The sequence below is a fragment of the Aulonocara sp. 'chitande type north' Nkhata Bay genome, linkage group LG8, assembly GCF_057382095.1.
Source record: "Aulonocara sp. 'chitande type north' Nkhata Bay isolate Kocher_YH1m ecotype deep benthic linkage group LG8, A_spYH_male_GT1.1, whole genome shotgun sequence".
NCBI classification, from domain to species: Eukaryota; Metazoa; Chordata; class Actinopteri; order Cichliformes; family Cichlidae; genus Aulonocara; species Aulonocara sp. 'chitande type north' Nkhata Bay.
In genome coordinates, this window is record NC_141351.1 from 14,785,314 (window position 1) to 14,812,237 (window position 26,924).

The following is a 26,924-nucleotide window of genomic DNA, read 5'->3' on the forward strand; positions in this document are numbered from 1 at the left end:
ACTTAACTCCAGGAAACTCAAGGTCCTTAATTCCAGGAACAGCCAAAAAGTGAAGCAGTGGGAGCTTGTGTTCTCATCTATATCGAGTGCAGTCTCAACCAAAAGCTTAGCACTACGCTTTACTGTATGTTGGACCGCCAGTTCTTAACTGTGAGTTATTTTAAGGAAGCCACCGCGTTTCATGCTGATAAAACAGCATTTTAAAATACTAAAATGACACTTCTTATGAATGAAAAGAAAAGAAAAGGTTGTAGGTAGTCAGTTATATCTTCTAATCGCCACGGTATCATTTATTAAACTTCAAATAGTTCTAATTAAAAACCATGGGGCAGCATTACAGCGCAGCAGATCCCTGCATAATATTTCAAAAGTGGATAAATGTACCAAAATGTGCATATTTGTCCCTTTTTGATTTATATGCTTTTGACTTTTAACACATTCTGGTTTGTCTTTATTATTCAGTGGTGGAGAGTAATTCTAATTTCTGCTTTATTGTCTAGCATTTTTCACTCTATAGTCCTAAGAGGTATAAAAGTGGAGAGACATCCTCAGTGACGCACCTTTTTTATAGTGAGTATAACTTCCTACCATCAGGACAAATGTATGGGGTTCCACCTCTGCAAACTTCTTGTGCCAGAAGTTTTTTATGCTTTGCAGTGTAATTGTTGAATAAATCCAGGTGTAACGTCGAGAGTGTCATTTGCACATAGCTGTGCTTTGATTCTGGGTGATGTTTCAGGCCCATCTTGTTAATATCTGTGATGTTTGTAACTGTGACATCTTTATTGTTGTGGTTCTGTTTATCTGAAAGCTGCCCAAAGGGGCAAATTGAATTTCTGGATTATAAATGTTACTGCTACTACATGTATATGGCATCACTAACATTTGTGTTGTGATAACATTTAAAACAAGGGTATCAAACTTAAGGCCGGGGCCCAGATTTTTTTGACTTTTAAGTGTATTTTCATAAAATTAATTACTATTATTAGTTGCTCTCAACTAAGGTACCTCTAATTTAGTGTTTCATAAACACAAATAAGTTTGGACACTTATTTTGTTGCTGATAGTGACAGTGTGACGCAAACAACAGAATTTGCTGAGAAACAAGGGTTGAAGATGGAGATTTCAAACTGTCAAACTGTGCATATCCTAGATTATTATTAAATGTGGTGTATAGGGCCCAGAGTTCTGTGTTAGGTCCTGTGCACATCTCTGAAGAATGTTTCCAGCATCCTGTTGAATCTTTACTATGACAAATTAAAACAGTTCTCAAGGCAAAATGAACATGTGAGTGTAATACGTATTACCCAAGGCAACAAGTTAGTTTTGTTAAGCTTTTTTTAATGTTAGGGGAACACAAAATAAGCTATTAATAGTGTCTTTACACATTGTAATTAATTTAGAGTACAATTAGTAACCGTTTTGCAGCAATAATAATAATAATAATAATAACAACAACAATGATATCTCTTTACTAAAGAGATGTGTTAAGGCCTGTGATGAGATTTGAGGAGCAACTCAAGATGATCAAGTAGCGACACCTTGTGTTCAATCCTTCTAATTACACAAAGACGTTTCTAGATGGCAATATAAAATGATTCCCTAAAATAGCACATAGTACCAAGAAAAATAAATAAGCATTGCATTTTTATTCATACAATCAAAAATCATCTCAACCTTTTGAATAATTAGCAGCTGAACAAAGATAAGCACATGCTGTTTACATACGGCTGGGTAATTCCTGTGGGGATTTTATGTGATATGCCTACTGTAGGACTAATGTTTACATTCTTGATGCTGTAGAAACTGCAGGAGGTGGCTGCCTTTACTAAACCAATAAGTGCTTCTGCAGCAAAATAGTCTCTCATTTACTTTCCCTCTTAGAAAGACAGACGGAGGTCCAGAGTAACATGATGAAAATGCGACAAAATGTGGTGGAATAAAGTGAAACATGTCATTCGTGTGGAAACTGGAATACCTTAAAATGACTAAAGCACAGGCTCTAACTCAAAACAGAAATATGTGTGCATTTTATTCTCAGCATTATCAGCAATCCACTTTCTAAATAACTGCTAAACATTTACCCAGGCTTAATCTATATTATTTCCGTCTGAATAGTGACTTATTTAATTTCTTCTTTGAGATTTTTTTTATCTGCCTTCTTTGCTTTTCTCTCACTTGTTTACTTTCTCCCTTGTTAATCCTTCTTTGCCTTTACAAAAAACACTCCAGTCACATCATCAACCCCCACCCTCATATCCTGAGTCAGTGTGTAAACCTCCAGTCGGATCAGAGTGTATCCACTCTCCTTCAAACTAGTACAGACCTGGGCCTCATTCAGCGGGACCACTGGGATCCTCACCCCAGGCCCCGCAAAATAATAACTCTCCCCGAGGGCTCCGATGAGCATGAGGTGACCACCAGGGCGCAGGAGCTTCCCGATGTGGCCAAGGGCCCTGGTGAAGGCAACGAGGTCAGGGCTGACACTCTCCAGGCAGAAGCAGGACACCAGACAGTCGGCCCCTGCCAAAGGAAGGGCGTCAGGAGCCAGGGGCTGAGAGCAGTGCACGTCAATGGGGAGGATGTCCGCGACGACCTGACGTAACTTTGCAGCTTTCTCAGTCCACGCTGAGGGCCTGTTTGAGTGAATCATCAAACTGTATAAAACAGCTCTTTCAGACTGGCACCATATTCTAATCAGTGCATGATTTTTTATCATTATCATTAAACTGGCAAGTATTTTATTCTAACTTAGACACTTTTTTCTTGTCTTATTATTAAGAAGAACGCTCCATGATAGAACCCAAAATAAATTGTTATGACACAGAAGGAAACTTCATTCTGAGGACTGTGCAAGAAAAGAGTGTTGCTTCAAGAAAATCAACAAGAAAGAGGAAAATATGTGATCTTGTTTTTCTTTCTCTCTGTCTTTGGTTAGCCATACAAAATACCAGGTATCTAACGTTCACTGAATCTTAGTAACCATCATTTTAAGCTGTACCAAGTCTTTAGCTATAGTTCAAAGTGATCTTTTCCATACCATCGTCCCTCCAGTTTGCAGACGTGCTGTAGGTATGGTGTCCAGTCAAGACTGCATTGTCCCTCATCCTGCAGCCAGCGCCTCAGCTCCTGCCGGTTCACCTCCAGGAAGTCTGTCAGGAGCACTTTACTAAAAACCTCACAGCCACTCATCACCTGGTACAAGGTGGGACCTGAACCTATGTCCACGAGGAGCTCACCACTCATATCACCTGGGAAGAGGGGAGAAAAAAAGAGCAAAGTGAGATCATGAAGGAAAGTTTTCTTGGTTAAAACATTATCATATTAGATGTAAAGATCCTGACACTGAATCACTCAGTAAAATAAAAGTGATCATTCATTAAGTAACCTTATAGGAAAAGAAAAAGAGGTTTAGTTGCCTTTTTAAAAATTATTATTTTTATTAGGGACAAGCTCTTCAGCAGTGCTTGGACCCACCCAAGGCTCTATTTGTTTTCTGCTACAAACTAGGATTAATGTGCAATAATAACAGTGTGCAATACACATACACTTATTCTTCTTAATATACTGTGTTGTGTTGTTTGTTGCGTTGTGATCTGTCATATCGTGTCGTGTTGTGTTATATGTAGTGCCGACGTAGGACAGTTTTCCAATTTCATTGTACTACTGTACTATGTATGACTGTGCAATGACAATAAAGAGTTATCTTATCTTATCTTAGGAGAAGGAAAAATGGGGAGATGAAGAAGCAAATGAGTGATGAAGCAAATTTTTATTGCATTTCAGAAACAAAATACGCCAGAACCTCCTTACCTTCAGTAAAAGCTCTGTGCAGGCATGCCAGTTTCCACGGCACAATACTGTCTTTTCTTGTGAAGTCAGCCCGTGGTGGAGTGTAGTTGTACTGTAGATACGCAGCAGGATCAAATCTCCGGTAGCAGGCTTTTATGGCTGCCACTCCATTCTCTCTTCCTTTTTCTTCCATCATCCTGCTTTCTCTGCTGCGATACCTTGCACGTCTGTTTTGGCTGGTCAGTCTTCAGGTAAGCTGCTGAGACCCCTTGAGCTGAATTATATACTTGTGTCTGTGTGTCTCTGTGTGGGTGTATCTGTGGTATTATGCGTGTGCTTTTGCTTTGGGCTACTCTGAGTTTCATGGACAGAGATAGAGATCCTCTTTTTTTAGTCGATGCTGCCTGATAGCATTTGTTCTGTTCACTTTCCCTGCCCTAAGGCACTGATACCATCAGATCAGGGGGCTTCCTCCAACACTAGACCCAATAATGGACTCCTCATATGGCTTTTAGCTCCTTCACCCACCTTTCAAAAGCCTCTCATATCTACACAATCATTCCAAAGGGCCTTTTGGAGTTAAATGGCACTGAGCAGGTTTGTTCTTAGGCAACCCCTTTCGAAAATACAAACAGGTCTGTCTCAAAGACAAACAAGTTTGTCTCTGTCTTCGTTGGCCATTTCGCTTTGTGATTTTTGTACTGAGCTGCAGAGATAAGAAATATCAAGTGGTTGCAAAGTAAAGGCGGGGAAGACTGCCTCTTTACGTATGCCTCACATAGGAAGTCAAAGATTTAAAAAGAAGTTTGAAACTTGTAAAGTCTTTCACTGACACTCACAAAAAAAGGAGAATGCAAAGATTGTTGTCTTGCTAACAATCTTAGCAAGACAAACAATCTTACGGTTTTTAAAATAAAGCTTTAAAAAATATAATTACAATATAATATATATATAATATAAATATAATTACAATGCTCTTGAAATATTTTTATATATACACTCAAACAGAAAATCTTTCTCTTGCTCACCTCAAAGCATTCCTCTGTCCCCTGAGTGTCCACAGACATTTCACACTCTGGAGACTGTAACACACATTGAGACAATTTGGATTGTTATTAGTTCAAAATATGTAAATAGTTGTGAAGCTCTGCTATTATCGTTAGGTTGAGTCTAACACATGTAAGAGCCCCATTTTAATAAAGCTAATTAGGTTTGTGGGTATTAATCAGCAGTGTAATGAAAGATTTATTTAATAAATACTTTGCAATTTAATCCTTTAAATTTAAATTCATTAGAATATGTAAATGGTTAATTATGACTGAGAAAAGAAAGAAAATACTGATACTGTCTGAAAAGAAAACGACAAAGACAGATGCATTCAACATTTATCTGTGATCAGCATTGTTTAAGACAAACAACAATCACAATGTATAAAATCCAGGTGAAATTCCAGTACCAACCAGAAAAAACAATGCAAAGGTATCAGATGCATCAGGGCTGCTAAATCACACACAATCCACAACAATATAAAAACCACCGGGACTGGAAATATAAAAATATGTTTCCACTAAAGTTATCAGACATAATAATATATAAAATGCACATTAAACATTCTGTAACTAAGTTTCTACTACTTAAAAAAATAAACAAATACTCTGAAAACAGATATCAATGGGAGAGAAAATCCTGCTGGATATGTACAGGGAGTGCAGAATTATTAGGCAAGTTGTATTTTTGAGGAATAATTTTATTATTGAACAACAACCATGTTCTCAATGAACCCAGAAAACTCATTAATACCAAAGCTAAATGTTTTTGGAAGTAGTTTTTAGTTTGTTTTTAGTTTTAGCTATTTTATGGAGATATCTGTGTGTGCAGGTGACTATTACTGTGCATAATTATTAGGAAACTTAACAAAAAACAAATATATACCCATTTCAATTATTTATTTTTACCAGTGACACCAATATAACATCTCCACATTCACAAATATACATTTCTGACATTCAAAAACAAAACAAAAACAAATCAGCGACCAATATAGCCACCTTTCTTTGCAAGGACACTCAAAAGCCTGCCATCCATGGATTCTGTCAGTGTTTTGATCTGTTCACCATCAACATTGCGTGCAGCAGCAACCACAGCCTCCCAGACACTGTTCAGAGAGGTGTACTGTTTTCCCTCCTTGTAAATCTCACATTTGATGATGGACCACAGGTTCTCAATGGGGTTCAGATCAGGTGAACAAGGAGGCCATGTCATTAGTTTTTCTTCTTTTATACCCTTTCTTGCCAGCCACGCTGTGGAGTACTTGGACGTGTGTGATGGAGCATTGTCCTGCATGAAAATCATGTTTTTCTTGAAGGATGCAGACTTCTTCCTGTACCACTGCTTGAAGAAGGTGTCTTCCAGAAACTGGCAGTAGGACTGGGAGTTGAGCTTGACTCCATCCTCAACTCGAAAAGGCCCCACAAGCTCATCTTTGATGATACCAGCCCAAACCAGTACTCCACCTCCACCTTGCTGGCGTCTGAGTTGGACTGGAGCTCTCTGCCCTTTACCAATCCAGCCACGGGCCCATCCATCTGGCCCATCAAGACTCACTCGCATTTCATCAGTCCATAAAACCTTAGAAAAACCAGTCTTGAGATATTTCTTGGCCCAGTCTTGACGTTTCAGCTTGTGTGTCTTGTTCAGTGGTGGTCGTCTTTCAGCCTTTCTTACCTTGGCCATGTCTCTGAGTATTGCACACCTTGTGCTTTTGGGCACTCCAGTGATGTTGCAGCTCTGAAATATGGCCAAACTGGTGGCAAGTGGCATCTTGGCAGCTGCACGCTTGACTTTTCTCAGTTCATGGGCAGTTATTTGGCGCCTTGGTTTTTCCACACGCTTCTTGCGACCCTGTTGACTATTTTGAATGAAATGCTTGATTGTTCGATGATCACGCTTCAGAAGCTTTGCAATTTTGAGACTGCTGCATCCCTCTGCAAGATATCTCACTATTTTTGACTTTTCTGAGCCTGTCAAGTCCTTCTTTTGACCCATTTTGCCAAAGGAAAGAACGTTGCCTAATAATTATGCACACCTGATATAGGGTGTTGATGTCATTAGACCACACCCCTTCTCATTACAGAGATGCACATCACCTGATATGCTTAATTGGTAGTAGGCTTTCGAGCCTATACAGCTTGGAGTAAGACAACTTGCATGAAGAGGATGATGTGGACAAAATACTCATTTGCCTAATAATTCTGCACTCCCTGTATGTACTGGTATGACTGGGTAATGTGTTAAGACATTTTAAGGAAATGAAAATGATCATCCTACAGTGGCTAAGTTAAAAGATAGCTTGAAAACCAAAGTGAAAAAAAAAGATGTACCAGGCTTTTTTTATGCCAAAGTTTCAGCAGCAATCAAAAATGGTTTACAGTTTGTTTGTCGTCTAGATGTTTATTTGCATGTCTGACACTCCTGGATGGTCTGAGGTGCAACCTGTTGGGGTCAGACAGATGGAAACATAAAGTTGATGCTACACTGATCACTGATTAAAATGTGTTCTTTAATTTTTTTTTGACCAGTGTTTATTCCCTAACACCACTGTATATGTCTGTATAAGTTTTGGAGGAGAGGGTCTTATTGCTTTGTATTCTGAACATGACAAGATTCAACCATATCAGTGTGCACTTTTACTCGGGCTATACTCAATGTTTAGAGGTAAATGTGAATATCGGTACACTGCTCACAGTTCAAATAAAAACACGTTGATGTTATGCAGGTATAATGTGCAGTCTGCTCAAAACTGTTAAATATTTCACGATGCTAACACTTCTAACAAGAACTGAAGACAAAGTACACCTGAGGTTGATATACCCTAGTAGTTATCAAGAGGGCGACGTGAATGTGTATGTCCTAATAATTCCATGAAATCGTTGTGGAGAACACAAAAATAGTTAAAAAAGAGTTAAAAAGAGCCAAAAATAAACAGAATTAAAATGTTGCACCACCCACTCGCACAGACATGTTTGTGGATTAGTGCAGGCAGGAGTACGGTAAGGGTCAGTTCCTTCCCCTGAGTCAGATAGACAGATAATAGAGCAAAGGAGAGGAGGAACATGGAAGAACAGATAAAGGGGATAAAACAGACAACAGAGAAAAGAACAGGTCAGGTATAATGGAATAATACACACTTAGCCAGAACAACAGGAGTCAATTTAGTTATCTATAGTCCCAGGGGCAGTGGGGGTTCAACAGTGTGAGTCAAGTCTCCTCTGGGTTACTCTATTTTGTTGAAGCACAATAGTGTAATTACAAAAATACAAAAGCAAAATAAATTCATGTTTTGATATTTTTTTTAACTATATGGAGTAACTGAAATATAGGTGACAAGGTAATTATAGAAGTGCAGGACATGATTTCAGCATCCACCACTTCCAGTTACTTTTAAATTGACTAAATGAGAATAATACAGGACGCATTTAATGAAAAATATTTTCGTTTCAAACTGCGGTGGCCCTCTGTATCATTACAAGTCCTAATGTGAGGTTATGGGTTGGAAAAGCATTTAGAATATATAGATTCCTTAAGTCACCATCAACACACAAGTCAGGATTTTTATTAAACAACACAATTTATTTTTGATGATCTATCTTTTGTTTTACTAGAAACTCTTACCTATTCATCACCCCTTACCTCTGGTGCTCCTCCACCAATGTCACTGGAGTAGAGCACTGTCAGTATTACAGTAGTGACTAACAGCATTGTACGACAGCATGACTGTCGGGTGGCAGGGGTTTATTTTGAAAAGTGAAAAAAATTACCGTCTTCCGTTCTTCTTCCGCATTTCGCCGGCCGGCCTGACGTCATCTCCTACCACTTCACAGCCAATGTACAAGGCGTCGGTTTTTATTTTTAAATATCAGACTACAGAGTGAGAGTTATTAGTTTATTGTAGTTATCAGTATAATATCTTTAACGAATATTTTTTAAACGAAGCGAAACGCTCCGTGTTCATTCTCTTTGCTGTAAGCTGCAGCAAAAGTTTCATCACTTAGGGGAGGAGCCGTGTCCGTCTGTGTTCAGAGCACTGCTGTGATAAATGAAGGAATCAAAGCTTAAAGAAGAAGAAGGTGAACAAGAATTAACAGAAGACAGGGGCTGGTTAGCACGCAGGGCAACATATACCGGGACTTCAGGAGGTTAAGTAAGAAGAAACATCTTAATATGCATGGAGCAGGAGGTTTATTTATATTTTGACTGTGCACGTGGATGCAAGCAATCAGGTTTCATGTTGCTATGCAAGAAGACGTCTTAGGTGGATGGAAAAAGTTGATGTATTTGTCCTACTGGTGTTTCTGTCTCTATTAAAGACCATAAAAATGACCATGCTGCTGCTGAGGCTCACCCTGTGTTCAAAGATCCCCCCGGATTCACCAAGACACTTAAGCCAGCTGCTCTCCAGAAAACTGACACAAGGCAAGTAATCCAGTGCTTTATGTGCCTTAACCAAATTTCCCCTTGTGGGACAGTTAAAGGAATAGATTATTCTATGTGTTAAGATAATATTGTGGCAGTCTGGGCTGTATCAAAAAAGTTATTTCTGGTATTTGCCCCCCAAAAAAACCAAAACAAATTTAAACTTGTGTCTTGATGGCCTGTAATCTGTCAAACATATGTGAAACATATTTATCTCTAATGAATGATGAAAAGCATTTTGAGCCAGAAAGAACATTTTTGTCTCAATATAGAAGCCTCAAATGGTTTTTGGCAAAGTCACTTTTATATATCCTTTATTTTTGGAGGGTAAAATGTGTAAATTGACATATAAAATGTATTTTTTCAATGGAAATCCGTCCATGAAAACAGGGCAAATGACATCAGATATACCATCACAGTGCTATAAAGATATTTTAAGTGACCAAAAAGGACTGTATTGATTATAATGTAGGTACAATAACACAGAGTCATGGAAAAAAAACTTGTATAACAAATAGTTTTCCTCGTTTTATTTATAACCCCTCTGTAAAACCTGTTGACTGTCTGTTTACCAATATAAGCAAAGCTGTTACACATAGAAAACACACAGAAACATTAAAAATCTCTTTTTGGCAGTCGAACACCAGCAAGTAAATGTAATATGTCAATTGCTTTATTAATCCCAGGACAGAAACTTTTTGATATGTGGTAAATCACTTCAAAATAATAATTCTTCATGCAAATCTTTTTTCCCAGAGGACTGTCTAAGAATTGGTTATGAAAACAGACATTTTAAAGACAATAACTATATATTGTGACTGTTGTTTCGGTTAATCATCACACATATAGACCAGCGATTGATCCAGAATTAAACAAATAATCACAAATGAAATGATAATTAAAGTGATCTTAGCAAGCTAAAAAGTTTTTATAGTGTATTGGTCACATGCTCAAACATTAAACGATTTGATTTTGTAGGTCAGGGCAGTTTCTGACCTGCTCTACTCTGTAAAAGATGTCACCGACTGCTCTCTTTCTCCTTGTTTTTTTTTCCCCCTCCTTTTTCTTTCTTTTTTTTTTTTTTGGTGCGCTCTCTCTGTCCACAGAGATGTGTAATGTCAGCACAGGCTTTCTCTGAGTGTCCTGCTGATGTGGCAGTTTGCAGGCTGTGATTATCTGTTTCCCAGGTTGCAAATGGATGTGTGGAAGGGCCTCACACTGTTTGCTTCATTCATGTAATCAATGAAACGGAAACCCAGCAAAAAATAAATAAAATGGTTGTTTGAAGTGGTCAGTTAAAGGAAAAATATTTACCCAGATAGTGTTACATCAGCAAATGTGGAAGGGAGACATTTTTAAACTACAATAAGTAAAGAGATGTACACTCACTTGCCACATATTTGTTACACCGTGCTTGTACTGAGTTGGACTCCTTACCTTCAGATCTGCCTTAATTCTTTGTGGCATAGATAGCATCATGCAATTGCTGCAGATTTGTCCGCTCCACATTCATGATGCCCTTCTGCATGCCTTGGTTGTGACAAATATTTATTTGTATTACTGTTGCCTTCCTTTCAGCTCAAAACTGTCTGGATATTCTGCTCTGATCTCTGACATTAACAGGGGATTTTTTTTCCCAGGGAACTCGCCACTCACCGGATATTTTCTCTTTTTCTGACCATTCTCTGTCAACTAGATCAGCAGTTTTTGAAATACCCAAACCAGCTCATCCATCGCCAACAACTATGCAACATTGAAAGCCACTTAAATCACCTAATATTCACTTTAAACTCCAGCAGGTCATCATGACCATGTCTACATGCCTAAATGCATTTAGTTGCTGCCATGTGACTGGCTGATTAGGTAACTGCATTTTGCTAGCTGTACCTCGCAAAGTGAATGCTGAGTGAATGTAATCAGGCATTATGAGATCATCTTAGTATTTAGTCTAGTGGGCAGCATCATGAACATTATGTTAGCAGCTGGCTCTTATTAAGCACAGTACTGAAAAGTTAAGTGTGATTAATAAGCAGAAAAATATCTTCCAGGTGGCCAGGGCAGGGCTCATAGCAGCTCCTTCGCACACCGCAGTGAGCTGCGTCAGGCCAAGAGGATCGTAGTTAAGCTCGGCAGTGCCGTCGTTACACGTGGAGATGAGTGTGGCTTGGCTCTTGGGAGGCTGGCCTCGATTGTGGAGCAGGTGAAAAAACAAATAAAATGATGCACTCTATACATTTTACAGATTATTGTGTAGAAAATTCTTGACACGGGGGTAAAAATCAGGTAACACAAGCTTTGACCTAACTGTTTTAAAATTCAGTGACGTGGAAACCAATCTGTGGGTTTTCATGATGTTTCCCATCTACTGATGATGTTTTAATGTCCCTTTTTCCTTTGATTCAACTCATTTTCTATCTCTCTGTAGACACATGTACTGTAGTACTTGCTACAGATAGTACAAAATGGACATTTATCACCAAGTTACAGAATGTATGGGTTCATAATTGGTTAAAACTGAGCTTTAAATCAAAATCATTAGTGAGCCTGAAGAGGAAGAAAATAGCCCCAGCAGTGAAACTAAATGGGTCCGTTGTTGCGCAGGTGGCTATGTTGCAGAATCAAGGCAGGGAGATGATGATTGTCACCAGTGGAGCTGTGGCCTTCGGCAAGCAAAGACTGAGACATGAGATCCTGCTGTCCCAGAGTGTTCGGCAGGCGCTCCACTCTGGACACAGTCAACTCAATGACATGGTGAGAAAAGATGGGAACTTAGGGTATCTCAGAAAATAAAGATGCTGATGTTAGCTGAAAACTTTGCCACTTTGCTGACAAGGTAAGTCAAATCTTCACCAAATGCTTTAGATTTTCTTCAGTGTGAAAATACAATGAAATATCATCCCAATATAATCCCACAATAATTTCTATTATTTTGAAGCTCATTGTTTACAGTTAATTAAAACTTTGTTTATGCTATGGTGCTTTATCAGACAGTTCACTTGAACAAACACGTGCACTTCAGTGCAAATACTATCATATGTTGCACTAGCTTACATTTATTCTTCTTTGTGTATAGAGTGTGTAGGTCACACTTTTCTGTCTAGCTTATAAATTGCACTTGGTCGGTGTGGTGTAATTTGTCTTTGTGTTTGTTTGTGTTTCAGTCTTTGCCGGTGCTGGAGGCCCGAGCCTGTGCTGCAGCTGGACAGAGCGGTCTGATGGCCCTGTATGAAGCCATGTTCACCCAGTACAGCACTTGTACAGCACAGGTGCTTTGCAAAATTCTTGCTTAATTAATTACTACTGCTTAAATTTTCCCCTCACTACATTTTCTGATTTTGTGCCGTCAGGTCCTGGTGACAAATCTGGATTTCCACGATGACCAAAAGAGGCAGAACCTGAACAGCACACTGCGGGAGCTGCTGCACATGAACATCGTGCCAATCATCAACACCAATGATGCTGTGGTGCCCCCTCCGGAGCCCAACAGCGACCTGCAGGGGGTAAATGTGGGTACAGGCAGCATGGGGGCACCGCTGGTTGTAGTGATGGTGGCAGCAGGGGTGGCAGACGGTGTTTATGATTTATTTTTATTTTTTTAACATCCACTATTCATTAACTACAACATTTTCTATCTTACACACACGCACGCACGCTGAAACACCTCTGCCACCCCCACCTTACCTTGTCAGCTCTGCAATCAACCATAAAGGCATGTGTATGCAGGGAGGGGATAGACAGCAGTGCATGTGATCACCGGGCATCCTGTGAGAATAACTTACCTCTTTTTATCAGATTATTTAGCTTCACTTTCTACTGCGTTGTATTTGTATTATTAATATTACTAATTATTGACTTAGGCAGCTAGAAGACTACTACTTATAAGTCAGTGGTATAACTTTAGGTTTTCTTTAATTAACAGAAAACAGTTGTTTTCGGGAAAAAAAACTTTCTAGCAAAATCGATATTTTAATAAAAATAACTACCTATTTTATGTAATTTATCTGCTAAAATTTATGCCGTGGTGAGAAATCTACACTGTATGTATGTCACAACTACAAATCTTACATTGTAACCTGGCGTGCACCTCCCTAGTAATCACAATGTTTGGCCTGTTCAGTGCTTTTTTTCGTTACATTTTCGCTGCAGTTTTTGAATTTATCAGTGAGAAAATAACAATCATTACCTCAGTGTAAGGAATAATAATCTTAGCATCAATGTAAGGACACTAATTTTCTGGTGGGAGATTTCCAAAATCTCTACAAAGATTCATCTCCAATGTCTAAATCAGCTATTAGAGTGGCCACACCTACTTTTGTATCGTTTAACTTTAGGTTGTCCTGAAAGGAGTCAGTGTTAACTTCACAGTTCTGTCCAAATGCAGTCACATCTGATGGGGAAAAAAACAACAAAAAAGGCCAAACCTCAAGCATCAAAAAGCTCTTCACAAGCTTATCTCTGAGTTGATCAGCTCTGTTTAACATTTTCCAGATGTTGCTGCCAACAGTGTTGCAGAGTCATATGTATTAACATATTTGTGTTTCAGTTTATCTGCTTAGTTCTGTCTTTAAAAAATAAGCTCATGGGTTACTCTCTGCTGCCGCTTTTCTGCCTTCAGGAGCTTACATGAGCAATTTTCTGTTTCTGCAGGTGATCAGCATTAAGGACAACGACAGCCTGGCAGCACGGCTAGCTGTAGAGATGAAGGCTGACCTGCTCATCGCACTCTCTGATGTGGAGGGTATGTGTGTCACTGCAACAACACTCTGGGTCAGCTGTTAGGTAACAACACCATCTGTCTGGTCACTTTGCTGACGGGGGGAAAAAACATCCCTCTCAGGGTCAATGGAGAGCCATATGAGAAAGACAAACACACACCTTCTGCCTTCGTGTTTGAAACTAATGCTGATGGAGCTGACACATGGCGTCCATGCACACACAGAATCACGGCTGCAGTCATTCAGCATCATCTGGATGGCTTTTAGAATATTAAATAAAACAAAACTTCAGCAGAGAAGAGTGATCATAGTAAATTATCATATGATTATGCACAATAAAAGGGTACTATCCAGGATTTTCCTTTTAAAGAGGTTGACTTATGCAAAAATAGTACCTTTCAATCATCACATAGGGCTTTCTTATCAACAGAGATCTTGCAGTTTCTTTCTATATCTGTATTATTATGTGTTTGGGATGTTTCTGAGGATATAACCTTTGCTTTGTTGTTGCTAACTAAACTATATTCACCAGCTTTGTTTATGGCTTTAGTAACATTAGCAATAAAATGGATGTGGGAACAATTTAGGCTGATGTGTAAATGCTGGTTATTTTCATCTCAAACAAATAAGTCATATGCGTAATGGTCATATTGTAGGACTATACAACAGCCCCCCTGGAACAGATGATGCCAAGCTCATTGACATCTTCTACCCTGGAGACCAGCAGTCCATCACCTATGGTACAAAGTCTAGAGTTGGGATCGGAGGCATGGAGGCCAAGGTTGGTGAAGTTGCCCATCAAGTCATTACAATAAGGAAAAGTTCAGGTTTTTCCTGTACATTTCTTTTTTTTTTGCATCAGTTTTCTACAGAAAATTCTTTTACATAAACCTAAATGAGAAATACAAGCGACCAACAAAACTCAGGGCAGATATCACAGACTGGGGGAAAAATCCTTAAAGTATGAGCGGTGATATATAAAATAAGATGAACAACAAGAGGTCAGATTGTGCTTGTTATTACATGTAACGTGTTGGGATGACCCAACTCTCAGATGGTGTCTTCCAATATGATAATGTTTGCATGTCATATTGGACACGATAAAAGATTGTACGTTTGATTGGACTGAGTATTAAAATTAAGTAAATCTTATACAAATTTTTTTTTTTAAATCTCTGCTTGGCTGCAGGTCAAAGCTGCCCTTTGGGCCTTGCACGGTGGCACCTCAGTGGTTATTGCAAATGGCACCAACCCCAAAGTAACAGGCCATGTCATCACTGACATTGTGGAAGGCAAGAAAGTAGGAACCTTCTTCTCTGAATTTAAACCTGCCGGTGAGTTTACCTGAGCTGAATAAATTTTTTTTATTGCTGTAAAACTGCATCTGCAGGCTCTGATGTTTAATTCTGTCCTGACTCTCCTTCAGGCCCATCTGTGGAGGAACAGACAGAAATGGCGCGCCGTTTTGGAAGAGCCCTTGCATCTCTGCATCCAGACCAGGTGACACATGTTTTTAGATAAAGGACTCGGGCAATATCTTTTATAAACATTTAAAAATGTAAACAGCTCTTTGGGTGCTTTATCACTTAAAGAGAAAAACTGAATTATTTTGTTTACTTGTCAGAGGAGTGAGATCATCTGCCATCTAGCAGATCTGCTGACTGAAAGGAAGGAAGAGATTTTGGCTGCAAACAAGATGGATATGGACCTGGCTGTCAGTGCAGGTAACAGGACACCACATCAAGTCTGTCTGGTTTTTGAAATATAAACTAGACTTGCAGAGACATTTTCTTTGTTTGATGTTTTATGTTGGTATTGTAGTGCTAGTGCTTTCACATTCTCTTAAAAAAATAAGGATAATAAATTCATGTGCCATGTATGTAACTGATTTCCAGACTTCAGCAGCTTTTGCATGTATGTTGCTACAATAACTTCAACATTGAACCTAAGGGATAACATTCTCATGTGTTGCCACCAGAGGGCGACTTTCCCTTTCTCTACATATGAGTTTTATACCTCACTACCTGCTATCAAAGTGTAACTCTGCTATGCCTTCTTTCTGTAGGCCATTTGCCTCCAGCCATGCTGAAGCGTCTCAGTCTGTCACCGGCCAAACTTAACAGCTTGGCAGTAGGTCTCCGCCAGATAGCCACGGCCGCCCAGGACAGTGTGGGTCGAGTGCTGCGCAGGACCAGAGTGGCTCATAATTTAGAGCTGGAGCAGATTACTGTACCCATCGGGTTGCTTCTGGTCATATTTGAGGCCCGACCCGACTGCTTGCCGCAGGTATTGCTGCAGAAGAACTTAAATCTTAACAAAAACATATAAAACACTTGAACATTGTTGACAAAAATTACATATGGGACAATATCAAGACAAGGCTGATATTTGACCTCTTAATGTCCTTGTATTTCATCACACACATGTATTAGACTGGGATAAAACTAAAATGTTAGAGGTAGGCGCGGAGGGCTACGGGCTAAGCTAAAGCTAACACCACACCGGCTGCCTTTACCCAGTATTTTTCTCGCCAATGTCCGTTCTCTGGTAAACAAAATGATTGATTGATTGATTGATTGAATCTTTATTTTGAACATGTTGAAAAAGTATAAAAAAAAAAAAATAGAATTAAAAGAGACAAATGAACAAAGCAAACAAAAGGAAAACGAGCAACCACAACTCCAAATAACGTCCATGTTCAAAAAGGAGCAGGAAGAAGCATAAGCTTATTTAATCCCACCCCTTTTCCACTATCTAGTATCAATAGACTACAGAAATACCTCCTTGTAATTACATTATATGTTATGTGTAATTTTTTTTTTTTTTTTTTAATATATACACATATATGTTTCTATCTATCCATACCTACGTATATACACACATACGCACATATACACATTTTCAATAACCCCATTAACACCTGAAGGATACACAACCTACAATTTTATATATATATATATATATATATATATATATATATATACCCATACCAACAAACCCGTGCATGCGCACACACATGAAAATATTAGACAAGAACACCCTATCAAATCTCTACCTTTTCCCTGTACCCTGTAAAAACCATATCCTTAAACCGCTTTTTAAACTGCGCCATTGCAGTACAACCCCCCTAATCCCATACCGTTCCAGTTTATTAATTAATATGTCATGATTGATTGTGTCGAATGCTTTCTTGAGATCCAGAAATACTCCAGCTGCATACTGTTTCTGATCTATAGCATTCGTAATCTCCTCAATTGATTCGATTAATGCCAGAGATGTTGATCTTTTTGATCTGACTCCATATTGACTGTCAGAGAGTAATTTATATTTATCTAAGAATTTGTCTAATCGTTTATTAAACAGGTTTTCTAGGATTTTGGAGAATTGTGGTAGTAAAGAAACAGGCCTGTAATTTGTGAAGTGGCGTCTATCCCCGGTTTTATACAGCGGCACAACTTTAGCTATTTTCATTTTGTTTGGCACTTTTCCCGTCTGAAATGATAAGTTGCAAATATATGTTAGAGGTCCTACAATTCCTTCAATGACCTTCTTGACGATTTTCATGTCAATATCATTACAATCAGTGGATGTTTTATATTTACACATGTGTACAATGTCAATTATTTCTTTTTCCTCCACTGATGTGAGGAACATTGAGTTAGGGTTCCTATCAATCAGGTTTTCACTACATTCTACTGATGGCAGTGACTCAGGAATTTGTTCTGCCAGTTTTGGTCCAATATTTACAAAATAATGATTAAAGCTGTTGACCTTATCAGCAGTGTTTTCCATAATATTGCCATTATCGATAAAGTATTGTGGATAACTTTGTTGTCCAGAATTATTTTTAATGATACCGTTTAAAACATCCCATATTCCTTTCATATTATGTTTATTGTTGTTCAATATTTTACTATAATACTCCTTTCTACATACACGTATAATATTGGTCAACTTATTTTTGTATTTTTTATATTTATTTTCAGCTTCTTTTGTTCTTTGTTTTAGGTATTCCCTATAGAGTGTATTTTTCTTTTTACATGCATTTTGTAAACCCTTAGTGAGCCATGGTCTATCTGAATATTTGTGCTTTCTGTTGTATTTTATTGTTGGACAGTTTTTATCGTACAACTCCATGAATATTCTTAAAAATATGCCATATGCAATATCAATATCAGCTTCTTTGTACACCTTGTCCCAGTCCTGATTTAATAGATCGTTCTTAAATGCAGTCATAGTTTCTTCTGTCCTTACACGTCTGTATCTCAGTTGTTCTTCATGCTGATTTCATGCTGGATGAGATACGGCTCTCCATCACTAACAACAGACGGATTATGGACTCAAATGTCATGTTTTTCACCGAAACATGGCTGAACAACAGCTGCCCGGACAATGCTATCGAGTTAGCAGGACGCCACACACACCGAGCCGACAGGCTAGCAGATGACTCCGGCAAGACCAGAGGTGGAGGTTTGTGCATTTATATTAACAATGCTTGGTGCATGAACTCCACTACTACTGAGAGTCACTGCTCACCTAATGCGGAGTTTTTAATGGTCAAATGCAGACCTTATTATCTCCCCAGAGAATTCACTTCGATCATACTCACTGCCGTGTATATACCCCCCGACGCTAATGCTAGGTTGGCCATGAAAGAACTTTCTGCAGCCATTAACAAACACCAGAATAAACACCCCGAGGCTGCTTTTATTGTTGCTGGCGACTTCAACCACACCAATTTAAAGACAGTCCTCCCCAGATTCCACAAACATGTCTCCTGCCACACCAGAGGAGACAAGACTTTAGACCATGTGTATTCCAACCTGGCTGGAGCCTACAAAGCCACACCCCTCCCCCACATTGGACAATCGGACCATCTCTCCCTGTTCCTCACACCACGGTATTCACCACTCATCCAACGTGTGAAACCTGTTGTGAGGACAATTAAAGTGTGGCCAGAGGGGACAGACGCAGTGCTCCAGGACAGATTTAAAAACACAGACTGGAATATGTTCACCCACACAGACCTGGACCAGTACGCCTCATCTGTACTGGATTACATCTCCAAAACCACAGACAGTGTCACCACCCAGAAACGGATCACCATGTACCCCAACCAGAAGCCTTGGATGAACCGGGATGTTCGTCTCCTCCTGAAGGCCCGCAACACTGCCTTTAGGTCAGGAGATGCACACGCCTACAGTACAGCCAGGGCTAATCTAAAGAAGGGCATCAAAAAAGCCAAACACCATTACAAAAAGAAGGTAGAAGAACACTTCTCCAACTCCAACCCCCGACGCATGTGGCAAGGACTCCAGACCATCACAGACTACAGGACCACCAAACCCTCCCCCGCATCCTCTGATGTCTCCTTCCTCAACGAGCTCAACAACTTTTATGCTCGTTTTGAGCGAGGGAACCCCACAACCACAACCAAAGCAGACATGACGCCAGACCACCAACCTATGACTCTCTCCCCCACCGATGTAGGAGCGGTGCTGAGCAGGATCAATGTCCACAAGGCTGCAGGCCCTGATGGCATCCCCGGGCGTGTTCTCAGAGCGTGTTCTGGGGAGCTTGCAGGAGTGCTCACAGACATATTCAATCTGTCCTTGGCCCACGCTGTGGTACCGGCCTGCTTCAAATCCACCTCCATCGTCCCGATACCCAAAAACTCCAACCCATCTTGCCTCAATGATTACCGCCCAGTAGCACTCACCCCCATCATCACTAAGTGCTTAGAGCGACTGGTCCTAGCACACTTCAAATCCTGTCTCCCCCCCACCCTGGACCCCCACCAATTCGCATACCGCCGGAACAGGAGCACAGAGGATGCAGTCTCCATCGCAATGCACTCTGTCCTCTCACACCTGGACAACAACAACACCTACGCCAGAATGCTGTTTATAGACTTCAGTTCAGCATTCAATACAATCCACCCCTCACAACTCATCAGGAAACTGACAGACCTGGGTATCAGTTCCCTCATCTGCAAATGGTTACTGGACTTCCTGACCAACCGCCCCCAACATGTCCGGCTGGATAACCGCTGCTCATCTACCATCACAATGAACACCGGTGTACCACAAGGCTGTGTGATGAGCCCTTTCCTCTACTCCCTCTTCACCCACGACTGCAGACCTGCTGATGGTTCCAACACCATCATTAAGTTTGCAGATGACACCACGGTGATTGGCCTCATCAGTGACAACGATGAGGCCGCCTACAGGGAGGAGGTGGATCGTCTGGCTGAGTGGTGCGACAGAAACAACCTGCTGCTTAACACCGAGAAGACCAAGGAGCTCATCGTGGACTACAGGAGGAATGCTGACCCACATCCACCCATCCACATTAAGGGGACGGCTGTGGAGCGTGTGAGCAGCTTCAAGTTCCTGGGAGTCCACATCTCCGAGAATCTCACCTGGACGACCAACTGCTCCAAGCTGGTCAAGAAGGCTCACCAGCGCCTCTTCTTCTTGAGGACTCTGAGGAAGAACCACCTGTCCTCAGACATCCTGGTGAACTTCTATCGCTGCACCATCGAGAGCATCCTGACCAACTGTATAACAGTCTGGTACGGGAACTGCTCTGCCTCGGACCGGAAGGCGTTGCAGAGGGTCGTGAAAACTGCCCAGCGCATCGCCGGAGCACCACTTCCTGCCATAAAAGACATCTACAGGAAGCGGTGTCTGAAAAGGGCTGGGAAAATCATCAAAGACCCCAGTCACCCATCACATGGACTCTTCACCCTCCTGCCCTCTGGGAGGCGCCACAGGAGCCTCCGGACTAAGACCACCAGGTACCGGAACAGCTTCTTCCCCACAGCTGTCAGACTCCTGAACTCTGCCTCCTGACATCTGACCCACGTTAACTCATGGACTGAACATACACACCCCCACAATGGACAACTGTACCCTCAAACACAATAATAACATGGACTGAACCACCACTCACAACCACTAGCACTTTATATAGCCTCTGTAGAAACTATCTACACCCTCACTTATCTTAACTGCACTACTGTATAGCTCTGTGTAAATAATCATTCTGTACATTCGATAATTTTTAATCCTACAACTGTTTACAACTTGCATAGTTCCCATTTCTGTATAGCTGTATATCCCAGATTCTGTAAAGTTATTTATTTCATATTCTGTATAGTTTTTCATATTTATATCCTGTTCATATCCTGTACATAGCTTGTACTCACTACAGCCTGTACATACTTATAGTTATAGAATATTCACAACATACTTCATACCGTGTACATTATAACATACCATAATAGACCCATTTCTGTAATATACTCACATATCTATATTATTGCTAATATATATTGTAATATATCTATATCACTAAAGCACTTCTGGATGGATGCAAACTGCATTTCGTTGCCCTGTACCTGTGCATGTGCAATGACAATAAAGTTGAATTCTATTCTATTAATGGATATGTGGGGAAGTTACTATGAATAGGAGATTAGCATGAATAAATAATAACACCTTGTATTTCTGCAGAACTTACCATAACACATTCTGTGCTTTATATGCTTAGCTAACTTTTTGGTTTCCATTTTTATAAATGTACTTTGTCACTTTCTCGGAACACCTGTAATAACTAGGTATCAACACTGGCAATAGCCAGTGGCAATGCCCTCCTGCTGAAAGGAGGAAAAGAGGCAGCCAACACCAACCATGTCCTCCACCAGCTCACCCAGGAAGCTCTTTCCATGCATGGAGTCAAGGAGGCTGTGCAGATGGTAAAACTGATTTCCTACATATTTATTAAAAAGCAGTGAGAACCTTGTGTCATCTTTATAGCACTTTACAGCACACTCTTCTATCTGATGTGATTCACAAACCCGTATTTCTTCCCAGGTGAGCACCCGTGAGGAAGTGGAGGATCTGTGCCGACTGGATAAGATGATAGACTTGATCGTCCCCCGAGGTTCATCCCAGCTGGTGCGGGACATTCAGCGAGCGGCCAAGGGCATTCCTGTGCTGGGTCACAGCGAGGGAATCTGTCACGTCTATGTGGACTCAGAAGCCAGCATTGACAAAGTCATAAAAATCGGTCAGTTAGAACAGTTCCCCCCCATATAAATGCCTGTCAGTCATAACATGCCAGCGACTGACTAATGCTTTCCTCTTCTAGTGAGAGACTCCAAGTGTGACTATCCAGCTGCATGTAACGCTATGGAAACTCTGCTGATTCACCGGGACATCCTCAGGACCCCTATGTTCGACCAAATTATCGACATGCTCCGCACTGAACGGGTAAAATGCCAAATACACGCATTGATAAATTAAGGAAACCTGCGGCTGACTTTCAATGTTACTCGTTTTTAGATACATCACTAGTCATCCAACAAAATGAAAAAGTTTTTTGTCATAATATATTAAAGTTAGAAATAATTTATTTCTGTCTGATGAGACTAGGTGAAGATTCACGCAGGCCCTCGGTTTGCCTCCTACCTGACATTCAGCCCCTCAGAGGCAAAGTCTATGCGGACAGAGTATGGTGAGCTGGAGTGCTGCATGGAGGTGGTGGACAGCATGCAGGAGGCCGTAGAGCACATACATAAGTATGGCAGCTTTCACACAGACGTTATAATCACGGAAAATGGTAGGTGATGCAATATCTCGCTGTTAGTACTTTGTTCTTGCCTAGTCTCTTTCTCTCTCCCTCTTTTTAAATACATTCTACCAATTTGCTTTTTAATTCCTTTGCCTTGTAGTTTCACAATTCCTGTCACATCTTACCTCACCATGACTGAGTAGCACCTGTCAGTTTGGTCATTCTTTTTTTGTTCCGTGTCTTAATATTCATCAAGTTTTCCTTCTCTCTCTGTTGGATTCAGTCCACCTTACGTCTCACTTTCTGCCATAGCGATTAATGAGCAGTGACAAGGTGTTGTCAGGATGAGTGCACATCCTCCCTTTGTGACTCTAGATTGTGGACGGAGCCCATTTAAAATGTAGAGCAGCTGATTAACAGTTTAAAAGACTTCTCATAACTTTGAAACATGCTCAGACACACTTCTGTCTTTGAAGTGAGCCGTCATGCTGTGTGTCCTTAACTCATCTTGAAAGAAGCTATCCTGTGCAGTTTCCAGTGTGTTCTCTCACTTTAAGGCTGTGGTCATTACCATGTGGACAAAACTGATGTCTCATATATTTTACAATTTTCTATTCACATGTGGACACTATTTAGTATCGTTTGAATGGTGGGAGCTTAGTTTTTCAGTAAGGCAAAGAAACTCAGGTTCACGTTCCTTTGAAAATATAAATATTAAAAATATTATGTGCTTTTATTCTGGCAGTCAGAATTAACTTTTAAAAAATAAAGCAAAGTGTTTACTGGTAAGATTTCCACCTTGAGGATGATCTCACATGCAGTAGAGGATGTGTTGCTGCCATCTAGTGACTACAGAAGGAACCTCAGTGAATTCCAGACTAATCAGTTTGTATCAAAGTCGGATATTATCAGAGAAGAAGATTGATAAAAATGGTGAATACGCTGTCTTCATTAACCTGCTTGTAGATATATTTTTGGATGGATGTGCACGGTTCACGTGAATTTCAAAGATTATGTCAGGGGACATACCTTTGTTTTCAGGAAAGCCTTTAAATCAGGGATGGGGGAACTCCAGGCCTCAAGGGCTGGTGTCCTGCAGGTTTTAGGTGTCCTAGATCCAACACAGCTGATTTAAATGGCTAAATTACCTCCTCAACATGTCTTGAAGTTCTCCAGCGGACTGGCAATGAAGTAATCATTTGATTCAGGTGTGCTGACACAAGGTGATATTTAAAACCTGCAGGACACCTTGAGCCCTGGAGTTCTCCACCCCTGCTTTAAATGATAGTTTTAGGTTTTATATAAGCTTTCAGTCTCATTCAGTGCATTAATGTGTCAGTTTAGCGCAGTTTCTATTCTCATTTCTTTAAATTAAGCCCCAAAAGTGTTTACAGACACAATAGCACTAATGAGATGTTTTGTTCTGTCAGAGGACACAGCAGAGAAGTTTCTTCAGCAGCTGGACAGCGCCTGTGTTTTCTGGAACGCTAGTTCACGTTTTGCAGATGGCTACCGCTTTGGACTGGGTATGTGGTGGTCTTGTGTTGACATCCTCTGTGTTGTTTTCTCTAAACCTGCCTGAATATTTTTACTCATATTTCACTGATATGTTCTCTTCATGTAGTCCTCATTATTTGCACTCTTTCTGTACTTTTCTCTAGGAGCAGAGGTAGGTATCAGCACGGCTCGTATACATGCCCGAGGCCCTGTAGGCCTGGAGGGCCTGCTCACAACCAAGTGGGTCCTGAGAGGTGATGGACACACAGTAGCCGACTTCTCGGAGCATGGTACCATGAAGTACCTGCATGAAAACCTGCCTGCTGGGCAGCCTTTAGCTGGACAGAGAGACAGCAACTAGGCCAGAGAGTCTGACAGCATTCCTTTGGCCTTATTATTATTTTCTCTAGATGATGGTTGACTGTTTTCACTATCTTCAACTTTTGAAGCAAATAGCTGCTCAAAACAGCAATGGTTCATTTTATTACTACATTTAAAAAGAGGTTCCTATTTAAGGACTAAGAGTCTGAAAATATTCTACCTCAGCTTAGGTTGGGTAAGTCAATAAGCCCCAATATTAAACTATGCAAAAACCCCAAACGGTGTTTAAACCATGCAAAAAAAAAAATACTTCACACAGATTGAGATTCGTCATTATTTTCTCATTTGAATTTGCACTGGGAAAACTAATTTTAGTAATGGTATCTTTTAATTAAATTACTTTATTTATTTTTTTAAAGATTTTGGTAGAAAACGATATTAAAACTGTTCATTTATTTACACATCTATTTAATAACTTCAAATTCCTTGCTTGATGTCATTTCTTTTTCCTTTATTTCCTGGTAATATCTCACTTTAATAATGGTTGTCTGACTATTCTCCCACTTTAACCTCCTAGGACCTGGCGTCCACATATGTGGACATCACATTTTGGGTTATTTAGACCAAAATACTCAATTTTGCTCTACATGGGCCTGATATCCACTTACGAGGACATTATACTGCTACTGTTATATCAAAATTTTAAATGAATATCCTCATATGTGGCTCTTATTTTTCTTAAAAACAAAAATAAGGTAAATAAAAAAATCTGGTAATTCTTTGTTTTTACATTCATCGGGCCCCAATATGCCCAAATATCAAAGAGAAATTAAAAATGCATGACGTTCGGGTCTTAGGAGGTTAAGCTGACAGGTCATATGGTCCCTGTCTCTCTATATGAAAAGTGTGGCTGTATGCTGATTACAGATAACTAGCATGCATCTGTCTGCAGTGACTCTGATTAGCTAACATATGTCTGGTACCAAGAAGCCAGAGCCCCTGTTTAATTACTCTGACAGTAACTGTGCAAACTAAGAATCTTTCTAAGCACACATTAGTAATGGACTCTAAGTACCTTCACAGTTACACATTACTCTAATAACCTATAAAAAACACTTCATTGCTATAATTGATATATCAAAAAGAACCTCTAGCAGTGTGTTTTAAACAATCACAGAACATGATTTTTCAGTTTGATCAAAAATATCCAAAAATATTTATAACAAAATGCACTTGTTTATCATTAGAAGTTATCCCAACTTTATTATGTGTGGTCATGGATACACATTGCTAATGGCTTCTCTCTAGCCACTACAGTATTACTATGGTAAAATGATCATTTAATTTAAATTTACATTTAATATTGTAACCTCTCAGTGACTAAGGGCTCAGTGGATTACATCGGTTCATTACCCACGAGGTTCACACTGACTGTACTGTAAGTGCTTTCTTTGTTCAAACAATATTTGTACCCCCCGCTTTAATTCGGGGATGAACTTTCTGTATGTTTCTGATATATTGTCTTTTGAAAATACCCGTGACATTATCAGACATGCAGCTTGTAAATGTATTCGTAAAATCTTACCTAATAGGATTAAAAATATGCAATTCTAGGACATCAGAAAATGAGATTTTCTCTGCAATAATGACACTTAAATACACTCCAATTTACATGCATCCATATATTCCCATATTTTTTTATTTATTTGATTATTTTTGCATGTTGTGTTCATTTTTCCATGCTTTGTTGCTTTCCTGCTTGTTCCTTTTGGCGCCCAAAGCTTCTGTCAGAGTGGGAATCGTAATTGACAAGCTGCCTCCTTCAAGCTGGAGGGGAGAATGCGACTGCCTTTAAATTAAGCTTTGTAACATTCCAGCCTCTGAGCTGCTATCAGATGTCTTGCAATGCACACTTAAGGATTAGTTCGGGTTATTTAATAGCAGTATTGTGGAATAAAAAGTTGAAAAAGAATATTTGGATATTTTTCTTTCTTTTGTCTTTTTTCTTTTTTTTTGGCAGATGAAATGTTGAGCATTTTCACATGTATGTTCATCTCTGTCCTGGCACTAGTCTTTCTACTTTCACAAAGAACACAAATTAATGGGGAAAAAAGTCATACTGATCTGAAAAACAGATGTCTAAAAAGGCCCTTTTTAAAGTTGCCCATAGGGGAATTCGCATTGCTGGAAGTGGGGCAAGTAACATGGAAGACAATACTATAGAGGTTTAATTATCCAGCCATCAGAAATGAAAAGGGAGAAAAGGAGAACTGAGACTAATAATGGAATCACAGTCTTATGTTCTGGGTTTCTCGGTTTCTTCTTTTTTCCTTTTTTCTTTTCTATCATCTAAAGAATTCATTCTCCAAAACGCACTACTTACCCTTCAATCAGCTTCCCATCATCAAGTCCAAAGGGTTCAGAGATGAAGAGGGAGACAAAACTCGGATCTCACTCTTTTTTCCTTTTTATGTGTGGAGCGATTGAAAATATCATCTAAATGACTGGAGGTAGAGAAGGAACAATCTAGGGGCATTCAGTATTGCTTCT

General features: G+C 39.9%; 2 protein-coding genes across 4 annotated transcripts; one reads left to right on the forward strand and one right to left on the reverse strand.

The window, feature by feature from the left end:
- Window positions 1-1,355: 1,355 nt before the first annotated feature.
- Window positions 1,356-4,035, reverse strand: pnmt (phenylethanolamine N-methyltransferase). Its single transcript, XM_086303759.1, has 3 exons — window positions 3,814-4,035; window positions 3,041-3,251; window positions 1,356-2,636 (listed from the first exon to the last, which is right to left on the reverse strand). The coding sequence occupies exons 1-3, from the start codon at window positions 3,986-3,988 to the stop codon at window positions 2,198-2,200; spliced, it is 825 nt and encodes a 274-aa protein (XP_086159885.1). The 5' UTR covers window positions 3,989-4,035; the 3' UTR covers window positions 1,356-2,197.
- On the forward strand, window positions 3,891-26,475 carry aldh18a1 (aldehyde dehydrogenase 18 family, member A1). 3 transcript variants are annotated; one of them, XM_086303758.1, is made up of 18 exons: window positions 3,891-4,043; window positions 9,159-9,264; window positions 11,313-11,464; window positions 11,866-12,015; window positions 12,426-12,530; window positions 12,612-12,770; window positions 13,912-14,002; window positions 14,636-14,760; window positions 15,169-15,313; window positions 15,406-15,479; window positions 15,604-15,703; window positions 16,045-16,265; window positions 21,601-21,738; window positions 21,857-22,052; window positions 22,134-22,255; window positions 22,418-22,604; window positions 23,987-24,082; window positions 24,218-26,475. In XM_086303758.1, the coding sequence occupies exons 1-18, from the start codon at window positions 3,948-3,950 to the stop codon at window positions 24,412-24,414; spliced, it is 2,460 nt and encodes an 819-aa protein (XP_086159884.1). In that variant the 5' UTR covers window positions 3,891-3,947; the 3' UTR covers window positions 24,415-26,475. The 3 variants fall into 3 exon arrangements, with proteins under 3 accessions (XP_086159884.1, XP_086159882.1, XP_086159883.1); XM_086303756.1 differs by lacking the exon at window positions 3,891-4,043 and adding an exon at window positions 8,684-8,992 and having other exon boundaries at window positions 24,218-26,473; XM_086303757.1 differs by lacking the exon at window positions 3,891-4,043 and adding an exon at window positions 8,684-8,992 and having other exon boundaries at window positions 12,612-12,764; window positions 24,218-26,473.
- The last annotated feature ends 449 nt before the right edge of the window (window positions 26,476-26,924 follow it).